Below are 12561 nucleotides of genomic sequence, written 5' to 3' on the forward strand. Positions count from 1 at the left end.
AAAAAAAAAAAAAAAATTACACTGGGTTCGTGTGTGCACATGCGCACCCCAAATCCTGACAGGATGGAGAAGAAGGGACTGCAGCACGACCATGCCCAGAGTGGGATGTTTTTTCCCCCACCCCAAAATTGGTCTCTTTGTCTCTCTGTCCCTCTGGCAAGAGCATGTGCCTGCTGGTAAATAAAAAAAAAAGAAAAAAAGAAAAAAAGTTCCCTTTTAAAAGAAAGTCGAGTTGCTAAAGAGCTCCTCATAAACCAGTAAATTCTGTGGGATGCTGCTGTCCTTAAAGTAGTCAGTAAGGACTGTGCTTCTCCATGTTACCTGATGGCTGTACAAGTTCATGATAGACAATGATGTCTTGGGCATCGTTAAGGTTGTTGACTAGAGTGGCCAGCTCCGACCCAGTGAATTTATTGGCACCATAAACTGCTTCGTTTTCTCCATCTATCCAGTAGACGCGATCCTAAAACAGAACCTCCCAATTAGCATGTATACCCAGGATGAGCGAAAGTCAATATCTAAGGCCATTGTTATTTACTAGCCATTTAATGGACCACGTTTTTTGAATGTTGATCTAAGAAATTAGATGTACATCTGTAAGAGAAACAAGTTCAGGTTTCTCAAAATGCTTTAAGGCATTAGTGTCTAATTTGTGCCAGATTTTAAGCGAAAGCAGTCCCTCAAGTCATGCTCCTCCCTCTAAACCACTTCTCCTCCCTCTGGACGAATTTTTCTCCTTTTTTCTGTGCTAAGATGTGAGTCACATGTCTTACCTCAAATATTGTCAGTGCGAGGGGATGAGCTAGGAACTCCAGAGACTTAAGTACTATCCTACGATCTTGGCCATTCAAGTCCACACTGGACAACATGTGCAACTTAGAATCGAGCCAATAGAGGCGGCTTTTTATGAGGTCTAGGTAGAAAAAGAATTGATACTGCACAATAAGTTATTACCACTCCAGCTTCTATTTAAAATATCTAAGGAATTCTGTATTATACTCTCTTGATTTCCTCTCCATCATGAGTACTAAATGGGGGGGGGGTCCACAAATCTTTGGAGCAGCATACAGAATTTGTACCCACATTTATTTGGGGGAACTAAGATTCCCAAGTAACTGATTTAAGTAATGTTACTCTCATTACAGAAAATATTAAGGAAGCTTAGCATTTTGTTGGTCCTCCCTGATAATCCAGAAGAAAACTATTACGAGTCTACAACTCAGGAAAGGCAAAGGCTCAGAAGTATTCTTTTATTTTTAAGAGATTTTTGCTATAGGGTGCGTGCACTTGCCAGAAAAACAGACAGAGATAGAGACAGAGAGATGGAAAGCGAGAAATCACCCCCCATGGGGGATGACCACACCGCACTCCTTTCTCCTCCGTTCTCCTCTCGGGATCTTGGGCACATACGCGCACGTGCCTGGCATGAGTTTAAGCCACTGGGTCTGGGCCTTGAACCCTGGTCGACTACATGGGAGTCCAGCAACAGAGACATTATGCTAACTGCTGGTCCCATCCCAGAAGTATTTAGTATTAGCATCTCCAGTGCCCAAGATTCACTGAATTCATGTCATTTATTAGGTCCAAATAGTAAATGCTACTACAAGCTAGTGATTATGAAGCATGTAATTGGTAAGTCTACCATTCCATTTGCATTATTTAGTGACTCTCATCCAAAATTCCTGCTTCAGAGGAACCAGAGGGTCGGCCATTTTAGTTGAAAATTAACTATGATGATAAATTAACATGATGAGACAGCTGAATAGGTGGTTGAAAAGGAAGAACAGACGTACCAAGCGTAATTCCGTTAGGCCATTGGATGTCCACTGTCACCAGCGGACGTCTATCAAATCCATTCATTCTTTTCGATCTTAGCTGGTTCACCCCAGTCTGACCAGTAAACAAATCTGTGAAGAATGAAATTAAAAATAAACCTCAGAGCTTTAGAAGGAATAAAGTTGAATCTTGAGACAAAAGTTTAGTGAACTGACAACTGGAGACAAAAAGCATCGCACTTACAGATCTGTCGTGTCATCAGCAAAGTGATGATACATTTTTACATAGGAAAACACAGACAGAGATGTCATGATTTTCCCAACAACTTAAAAAATTATGTTCTGGGTAAATAAAATTTAATGCTAAGAATCTACATGCTCATTAACTATATTCATTGATATAACTCTGACATTTAAATTTTGGCCCACATAGTCACAAGGTTTTATGTATTTCCTTTTTATTTTTTTTTAAGAGAGATTTTTGCTATAGGGCATGCGTGCTCACCAGAGAGACAGAGAGAGATGGAGAGACAGAAATGGAAAGAAATCACCCCCCAGGGGAAATATGGCCATGCTACAATTCCTTCTGCCCCACTCTCCTCTCGGGATTTTGGGCATACATGCACATTTATCTGGTGTGAGTTTTAAGCCACTCTGGGACTCAAACCATGGTTGAATATATGAGAGTTCAGCAACATAACCATTATGCCATCCACTGGTCCCCTATATTTCTTTTTTGGAAGGCTAATTCTTTCAGAGGTACAAAAGACAAATATCCTCTGTTTTGTAGTTGGGGCTGACTGTGTTCTAATAAGGCTTCATAGGGGCTAGTTGTAATTACAACAACCTTAATCAACTTTCTAAGCTGCTTTTCTATACTTAGTGGCAATTTAGGAAAATCCTTAAGTTAAACGTTTCTAGAAAGGTTTGTTTATTTATACTGGACTTTCAGATAATTTGTACTTTTACTACTCGAAGCAGCATGGTTACCAAAATCCCCCCAATTTATGTCAGTCCTTAGGACTTTTGTTTTTGTTATTGAGAGATTTTTGCTATAGGATATGTGTGCTAACCAGAGTGACAGAGAGCATGAAACCACCCCCCAGAGGGAATGGCCATGCTACAATCCTTTCTCGTCCATTCTCCTCTCTGGATTTTGGGCATGACTGGTGTGAGTTTCAAGCGTCCTCTGGGTCTGGGACTCAAACCATGGTTCACCATATGGGAATCCAGAGCCTTAATCATCAGGCTATCTGCCATCCCCAAGTCCTTAGGTTTGATCGTCCAAAACTAACCCAGCGCAGCATTCAGACTAAAAAATATTGTGTGTGTGTGTGTGTGTGTGTGTGTGTGTGTGTGTAAAAGCTCAGTGGGCATTTGGATTTGACTATAACTTTTGGCATCAAATCAGAACTGTTGTTTCTGTAATGTTACCCAGCAGTTAGTCACATGGGATTAAGACAGGGAGGACCTGCCATACAGATGAGGCCATCCAGGGCCACTCAGCTACAGTACCACTGACATCTTGCAGATAATGCCTTGCTCTTGGGGGCTGATAAGTTTTGGGATTTTTAGTATTGATTCAGAAATGGGGAAAGTTTCTGATCTACACACACAGCATCCGAAAGGCAATGTGATGGGAAACACAGATACAAACCCAGACAGTGGGTCCACGGCTATGGAGGCAGGCTCTCGTAAGTCAGAGTTAAACAGGAACTTCCTCTTGGTTCCATCTAGAGTAGCTACTGAAATAGTCTTAGAAGCCGCGTCAGTCCAGTAGATGGTCTTGTACACCCAATCAACAGCAATGGCTGCAGGATTATAGACATTGTCGATCATTTTAACATGTCTACCAACCTTGTCATCAATTGAGGCACTGAAACAGAATAGGTCACAAGAAATTTAAGAGTTTGACACCATGACAGCCTAGAGAATGGAATTTCTGCTTACAAAATCGTCAAGAACTTTCTTCAGAAAGAACTCTAGTAACACCTTAGCTCACCACTCTAACCATTCTGGTGACTGATACTAAGTTAATAATATTGTAGGTTATCTGTTGATAGTTACTGATATGTAGTCTGTATACAAGAACAACAAAATTCTAAGTAGAGTTATTTGTTTCAGTAGCCATCCTCTGAATTTCTATAGTTCTCATTAAGAAAAGGCTGCCACTACCATTTCTATTTGTAGCATCAATGAGCAATTAACTGTAGAGAAGGGGGAGAAAATATGAGAAATTAAGGTGCCATCTGTTATAGTCTTATCTTTTAGTCATAGGCAGTTGTTAGTTTCTAACTCAGAATTGATAGTCATTTGAGAGTTTAAAAAAGTCAGCATGAGAGTCCATATTTCTAAATAATTAGGTGCAAGATTAGAGCTATAGACAAGACAAACTCCTTCAAACCCTCCCACAAGCTGTGACAATGACACGGACACCAAGGTGGAACTGAAAGCTACCTGAAGATAGCCTTTTGGCTGAGATCAGCCCAGAATAGCTTCTGAGCAGCAATATCAGCATCAAGAGCCACAGTGTTTCTTAGCTGTTCAACTAGTTGGATATATTCTTTCCTCTCTAAGCCAATCTTCCTGATGTCTCTTCGATTAGTGAAGATCAGACTCGGCTCTTTGCCTGCAAGACAGGAGTTATGTTGACTTAGTTTTGCTGTAAAAAGACACAGTCCTTCTAAATCATCTCCTCCCAATAGAGGAGCACTTAAAAAGTAAACGTAGTGCTGAATACCTCAGTAGTGCTTGTGCCAGAGTCCCTGCCCCTGGGACCTGCAAGTGCTTCCCACTGATTAGGAAGGCCATGCCGGGGTTACGGCGGTCAGCGATAGGGCGGTTGATGAATAAGCTACTTATCTGAATTGCACTCAAGTTTCAGAAGCAGAAAGTAAGCAAACCTGGTAGGTATTCATGGGATGCTATGTAAAAGGAATGACCAAGGCAGATGCTGGGGAAAATGATCCACTATGTAACCTGTAATACTGCAGTATGAGCTCAGTCGTATTGCTCTCAGGTGCTGTTTCATTTCCTATTTAGTCTGACTATTGGCATCACTGGCTGTACCATTTATGAGCACTTACTCATAAAGGTACCAGAGCAACACCAGTCAAGTCCATTTACCTACTGCCTTGCACACGCCAGTGGCAAGATCCATTTGATAGCCACGACTACATTCACACTTGTAACCGCCTTTTAAGTTGATACAAATTTGACTGCAGATTCCCGGATTTTGGCACTCGTCAATATCTAGGAGGGAAATTAGAATTAGTCTTGCTGTTCCTAAACCTTACTAGATATATCTTGTCCTTTCCCATCACCCCCAGGGTTTAGGTTCTTTTCTGTGACTCACCTCCACAGGTTTTCCTATCTATCAGTTCAAACCCAGCTGCACAGTCGCATTCGTAGCCTATAACTAGATCTTTGCAGATATGGGAACATCCACCATTATTTACCAAGCATTCATTTACATCTGGAATAAAATGTAACAAAGTCACTTGACAGATTATTTGACATTGATAGTGATTTCATTCATATTTATAATCCAAGCTATTTGCAATAATCTAACTAGCCTGGTCAAACCTACAATTTGCCTAAGCCCTAATCATTTCTTATATAGATAGGAATGTCTGAATAGAATAGAGAAACAGAAAAACCCAAACTCCTTGGCAAGTTACCAGTTGGTTAAACAGTATTTAGTCAAGTTTCTCCACTGCTGATTAGTTACCTTTAAGACAACTAACTTATAAACTAATTTGTCATTGCCTGGGTTTTTAAATCATAAAAGTTTACTCTAAAGCATAATACCAAGCATTCATTTACATCTGGAATAAAAATGTAACAAAGTCACTTGACAGATTATTTGACATTGATAGTGATTTCATTCATATTTATAATCCAAGCTATTTGCAATAATCTAACTAGCCTGGTCAAACCTACAATTTGCCTAAGCCCTAATCATTTCTTATATAGATAGGAATGTCTGAATAGAATAGAGAAACAGAAAAACCCAAACTCCTTGGCAAGTTACCAGTTGGTTAAACAGTATTTAGTCAAGTTTCTCCACTGCTGATTAGTTACCTTTAAGACAACTAACTTATAAACTAATTTGTCATTGCCTGGGTTTTTAAATCATAAAAGTTTACTCTAAAGCATAACAACTAAACTTTAGTTCATTGAAAGTTTAACTGGATATCATGCAGAATCCAAATAGCATTAGCTCAGCTGGATTCACATAAGCTTCTCAGCTCTGCGGTCAAGTAGTCCCTTCACTTACGGCATTCTTTCAAAGGCTCGTCACTCCAGTCCCTGCAGTCCTGCTCCTGATTACAGACTTTGCTGATATCTATGCACTCCCCACTTCTGCACTTGAATTTTCCAGGGCCCAAGCACTGGTTGACTACAAAGAGAAACACATGAGAGATTCCATTATGGGTCTGACCGGAGCAAGCCCTTACATTACCAGCAAGAAGAGACCCTTACCATTTTTGCAGTTGACCTCATCGGAACCATCAACACAATCTCGGATCCCATTACACTGCCTGCTGCCATGGATGCAGCTACCATCCTCACACTCAAATTGGTCAGGTCGACAGGTTCGAGAAGCTACAAATGGAGGGCACACCATGGAATGAAACCAATCACACTGTCCCAGCAAAGAACCAAAGTCATGGGGATAAGAAAGCTACTTACGACAGTTGACCTCATCACTACCATCCTTGCAGTCAGGGTCCCCATCGCATCGCCACTTCTTGTGGATGCACTCTCCAGAGCCACACTGGATCTCACTGGCTGGACACTTGGTGTGTATCACTGGCTGGCGGCCGCACTGCTCAAGGGACTCATCTGACTGGTCCGAGCAGTCTGCATCATCATCGCATACCCAGCTGAGGGGGATACAGGAGGAGGTGCTGCACTGGAACTCATGGGCGCTGCAGGTTGGTGGGGCACAGTCAAGCTCATCACTGCCATCATTACAGTCATCCTGGCCGTTGCACACGAAGTTCCTGGAGATGCAGCGACCACTGGAGCAGGTGAACTCATCAGCACTACACGTTATGTTGCCTGTTAAGACAGAGGGTGCCCACTGAAAATGCATCCAGATTAGTCCTTTCAAGACTCTTAAAATCTAATATATTGATCTTCGATCATTAATCCTAGTTTCTTAGTTTCACTTAGGAATTAAAATGGAATTATATCAAGACCAAATTCCTGGAGCATTAGGAAATAGTCTCTCTGTGTAAAAATTGCTAGCATATTATGCATAAGAATAGACATAAAGGACAAAGAAAATAGCTACAGACTTGAAATTAATCAGAGATAAGGACCATAATTAACTCATAAAGGGACAGTGATTAATAACTTAAGTTGAAACAAAGGATTTAATTCTGGAAGGCAGAGACTTAGCCCTAAATCAACGTAGGGCTTAGCAGGCCAGACTGCATCTCTAGTTGAGAATATCATACATTAGGTTTAAAGGAAATGTAATCCTCCTAACAAGCACAACCACCAAAAAGAAGGGAACCATACACCACCATATCTAGTTCCTTCTTTTTGGTCCTTTACATGAGGATCAGCAAAACACCTCTTAAACACTTACAATTTTTAAAAAGGCATGGAAACGGCTAGAATTGCAATCTGGCAACCAGGTATGCTAATACTGATAAGCTAGTCACACTCACTTGTTTGTATTGACTTAAATTCTTGCCAGAAGTATTAAGGTCATAATTTGGTGGTAATTAGAATGGAGACCGCGACTCTCTTGGGAAGCAAAGTCTAGATTTATGAGGGAAACACTTGGCAGCTCTAGGGCTTGCCAGTACATAAAGCTCAATTCTAGGATTGAACACGAAAACTCATTGAACTAGGTGCAGTGGTATTGACCTTGGGAAGTGACTTTTATATGCAAGACTGGTGTTTCGACTGCAGGGGCCCTGAATTCTGTTGTACACTTCTGGATCAGGTGGCCCATGCTTGTCAGACTTGGGACTGTAGGTGTTATGAGGCCCTAGAAAGAGGGCAGTAGCTTGAAAGAGCATTCAAAGCAATGTTTGCTCAACCTAAAGATTTCCCCAGGGTCTCATCTTTAACATGTAGCACTTTACTACAGATTTTTCCAAGAGCAGAAATAGGAAAGACTAGGAAGCAGTTTGCTTTCAAAGATAGGAACTGTGACAGAAACAAAGATTGGATAGACTTTTCTTTGGATATTTGTTAGCAAGATGTTAATTCATGCTTCTGTGACCATTTAGTTTTTAGAATGGCTGCAATAAAATGTAGTTTTGGGGATAATAACTATTGTTTGAAATGTAAGTAATTCAGTACAATAAGCCAAGCTTATTTGTCTGTTTAGACATACAAACATGTTTGCTAGCCCTGTTTATCCTTCTGGTTTTATTGAGCCAAAGTGAGGATGGCCCAGGAATTGCTGTCATAAAAGAGAGAAAAGCCCACACAATTTGAGGCCTCATTGACTTCCTTCTCTATATAAATGCCTTGAATGACTTACCTTCTTATTTCTATTTGCCTAAAAGAAACACCAAGCAATGGTCATTTACCACGTGGATATCTTTCAGAGTTTTACAGCAGTTAGGAAAGACAAGGAATTGAGCAGATAGTGGAAGTCGCTGAAAAGTGAGTCAATGTAATGGCATCTTCGTGTTTCAGTTAGCTTCCCCTGCCCACCCTTCTTTGAGGAAAAGGGTCTTTGGTATATGCCACTCAACACTGATCTTCTTACCACAGTTTTCTTCATCTTCTCCACTGTCACAATCATTTTCACCATCACATCTCCAGGACACTGGGATGCACAGAGTGGAACGGGCGCCACAGCTGATTTCACTTATGCGGCATGTTCTCATATCTGTTGATGATATACAGTCTCAAAAGAACCTCAGAACCGATCAGTACAAAGCGGCTGCTTTGGTGCTGTTTGGAAGTGGTAACACCTGTAGCTCAGTGGCCTGGCACGCTGGTGAAATTGGGCTTATTAACTGAAGCCTGGGAATATCCAGCCAGCTTCACGCCTCAGAAACCATGCCAACCTATGTGATCTGGCAGCGCACCCGAAAACCTTGACCATGTCCCTCTTTCAAGGTTCCATGGTGTGCTCAGTTCTGGTTTTTGTTTTACTTGGCATGGTTAAGTATATTGGCTGGCCTGCTCCCAGATCATTATTCATCTGTTGGATATCAAGTGGACACACTCAGATACAGTCCCTTAATACCAACTTCATTAGCCATGTGGTCTAACACCTACGAAATAGCCCATTGCCTAAATTCCTTCACAGGCCTCTCTCACAGCCCCCTTCAGAGTTAGACCTTGCAAAGGAGACAGACCTTAATTCTTTTTTTTTGGAGAGGTTTTTGCTATAGGGCACGTGCGCTTGCCAGAAAGAGAGAGAGAGACAGAGAGACAGAAAGTGAGAAATCACCCCCCATGGGGGATGGCCACGCCACAATCCCTTCTCCTCCTTTCTCCTCTTGGGATCTTGGGCACGCATGCACATGCACCCGGCATGAGTTTAAGCCACCGGATCCAGGACTCAACCCACAGTCAACTACATGGGAGTCCAGCGACACATAGCCATCATACTAATTGTTGGTCCCAACATGCCCTAATTCTTGACTTTACCAGGTCTCCCTCTTCTCTACTTGAAGTTAAATCTTCTGTGTTTAACTCAGAGTTCTTTAACTCACTTGCTTTGACTAATATTACATTGGCTACCTTCACCTTTTGCCTAGAAAATTGAAAGTAACACCCTTATCTTCCTTTTTGCTTGATTTTTGTTCTAAATTTCAAAATCGCATCCTGGACCTAAGCTTTGTTTGTGTTAGTGCTCCTCTTTCAGAGTGCCAGTAGGTCTTTACTGTTTCAAAATGAACTCTAAGAAATCTTTCTTCACCTCGACATTCACATGATCCTGATTAAATGATCCCAAACCATCAACTTCTATGGTCTCATCGACTTCTTCCTAAATATCAGCCTAAGGACACAAGGAGTCTTCAAAGAGCTCAAGGTAAATGCATGTTTTGAAAATACTATGCTAGATTTCAAAATTATTTTGTACCAGAATAAACTCATACTTTAATGCATTATCTAATGAACTTTTTGAATGACCCTTGCACATGTGCATATCTATGAAGTTTCTCTTATGTAATAAAAAGCTGTAACACTCCCCACTTTAGAAACTAGAGGCTACATGTTTGTTTAAAAAGTATATCACCCTTACAAAAGTAATAACCTTTTTCATAATATGCATCACTTACACTTGGCCTATGGGGAGCCCTCACATCTTGACTTAGCTTCCAGGACCAGAGTACCATCTGCTCAGAGTCATTATCAAACCTTTGAAATCTATGCACCTAGTCAAGGAGTTCTTAATCAAATCTGCTGGCTTCAGTCTGAAGATTTCAATAGTAAAGCTACCCAAGAGAACGTCAGTCTTGTTGGACTGGGAAAAACAGTCTTTAAAGGAGACTGGTCAACTATTAATAACTTGACTGACCTTGGAGTCAATTGGCCTAAACTTTAAGGTTGGCAAAGGAAAATGAATACCAAGTAGTAGATTAGGCAATACTTAGAACTGTGAGACATGGAACAGCTTGGGGAAGTTCAAGTCCAAAGCAAATTACACTCACGGCACTGTTCTGGGCTTTCATCAGAACCATCTTCACAGTCAGGATCCCCATCACACTGCCATCGGTTGGGAACACACTGGCCATTGTTGCATACGAAGTCAGACTCAGCACATGTCTTCTTTACTACAAGAGCATCATTTCCGTGTTAAAGTCTCTTATCCAGAGCCTTTTCTTTATATTAGGGCTAAAACTGCATTTTGGACATTTCTCTCTAAAACTAAAGCTCAGTCAATTGGCACTCAACCACCAGCATCCAAAGAACTTTGGAAAAATCTTTTTTTCAGAGGAGAAAGGGCTCACTTGAGAGACCTAGAAGATATACTGGAGTCAAGGCAAGACAAAGGTGGTCTCCCATTCGCTTATAACCCAGGTGATACCTTACAATTAATCTCTTGCTTGTTCTATATTGTCGAGATTAAGTAATACTTTTACTCTCCTCATGTATTTTTCTACATCATTTGTGTAGTTCATAAGTTTAGCAACTAAACATTCCATTCTACAACAGGGTCATCATATAACCGTTGGCTATGCACCGAATGTTTGTGTCCACACCTCCAAATTTATATATTAAAATCCTAACCCCTGACGTGATTAGTATTAGGAGATGGGGCATTTAGGAGGTAATTAGGTCATGGGGCAGGGGAGCCCTTATGAATAGGATTAGTACTTTAATAAAGAGAAACAAGAGTGACATCTGCAAACCAGGAAAAGAACCTAGGTCAAACATTAAATCGGTTGGCATCTTGTGAGACTTCCCAGCCTCCATAGCTATGAGAAATAAATTTCTGTTGTGTAAGCTACCCAGTCTACGGTACTTGTATTATAGTGGTCTGAACTGACGATAACACTGTTAAGCGGGCATCTCCTAACAGCAAACTGTTGCGTAGTATAGAAATAGAAAGCCAAGTCTCAGCATTGAAGACTGTTTCAGGTCTATGAAAGGGCTGTGGAGAACTCCCTCAGTAGGAAAGGGAGAAACCTTAAACATGAGCATAACAATAGAGGGTATCAAATTCAAGGGAGAGGAGATTTTAGTTCTTCTAGCCAAGGGGTAAGCGAACATCAACCAGCTAAAAGTCACCAAAGCTGCCACAGCTGCCAGTGCTAATACCCGTATCTGACTGCTAGTGTTAAAATAGCCTAAGGCAAGATATAAATTCTGCTACTAATTCTTCCTAGGGCAGACTTTCTCCCTATATTTAGAGTGACTATGCAATTTGCTGCCCAAATTGGGAGAGTCTGGGTAGAAAGGGGACACTGTTAGCTATACTAGGAAAAGAAGCATAAACCAGGACTGCCCTAAGTAAACCAGTTTGGTCACCCTTCCCATGAAGGAATCAGAGTAGGAAGACTATTGACAAAGTAGCTATATACCCTATGTTTATCCTTCATAGGCTGTATTTTTTCTTGCCCATGTGCCTATATTCTCAACATGAATTTCAACTTTAAAATATTCCTCTCTGGTAAATATTCTTTGATAGTAAATCAGCTAAAAGGCCACAATTTGCTAAAAATCTGAAAGGTACCATGTCAAGTCAGGTTTAAACTAGAGAGAACTCTCAGGGTGTAATGTTGACCTTTGAGGTACTCTGGGCTAGTCATAGATATTATAAAGGAGTGGAGGGAATATAGTGATTATATTCAATTTCTGGAACCAAGATGTATGATAAGTTATGATGATCCAAAAAGAATCTGTCATTTCTGAATTGTATAGCCAAGGAAGCAAGGAAAGCCATGTTAACTCTTAGAGTCACACCCATTTCTAAAATTACTAAATATTCAAACCCCAGTGTTACTGGATGAAGTGCTATCCAAGGCCCATGTGTTCCTGAGCAGGGAGGGAGAGGCCAGAGGGCTTACAGGGTGAGTGGCTGTTACTCAACCCATGATATTTTTCAGAGTTCCCACAAACGGCGTAGAGGAAGAGTTGTAAAGAGACCATGTGATTTTTAGAAGTAGGGAACATCATGAGGATATGTAAGATTGGCTATATAACAAAAATGTTTGAGCAAATGATAAACAGGACCAAAACATGGCAACAGAGATTGTCTCTCTATTCTGAGCACAAATTTGGAGGGTAAATAAAGGATATCAGAGCTGGGCCTTAAGATACAGATAGACATTTAGATGTGCCACAGGGAAAG

General features: G+C 40.9%; 1 protein-coding gene across 1 annotated transcript in view; it reads right to left on the reverse strand.

The window, feature by feature from the left end:
* Nucleotides 1-12561, reverse strand: part of VLDLR (very low density lipoprotein receptor) — a 45070-nt gene that overhangs the window by 14985 nt on the left and 17524 nt on the right. Inside the window, 12 exon segments of the mRNA XM_027773426.1 lie at nt 322-463; nt 774-913; nt 1794-1861; nt 1863-1907; nt 3433-3651; nt 4233-4404; nt 4902-5027; nt 5131-5250; nt 6055-6177; nt 6261-6383; nt 6471-6842; nt 10418-10540. Of these exon segments, the coding sequence (XP_027629227.1) occupies nt 322-463; nt 774-913; nt 1794-1861; nt 1863-1907; nt 3433-3651; nt 4233-4404; nt 4902-5027; nt 5131-5250; nt 6055-6177; nt 6261-6383; nt 6471-6842; nt 10418-10540 (1773 nt within the window).

The sequence above is a fragment of the Tupaia chinensis genome, unplaced genomic scaffold, assembly GCF_000334495.1.
Source record: "Tupaia chinensis unplaced genomic scaffold, TupChi_1.0 Scaffold000354_1, whole genome shotgun sequence".
NCBI classification, from domain to species: Eukaryota; Metazoa; Chordata; class Mammalia; order Scandentia; family Tupaiidae; genus Tupaia; species Tupaia belangeri.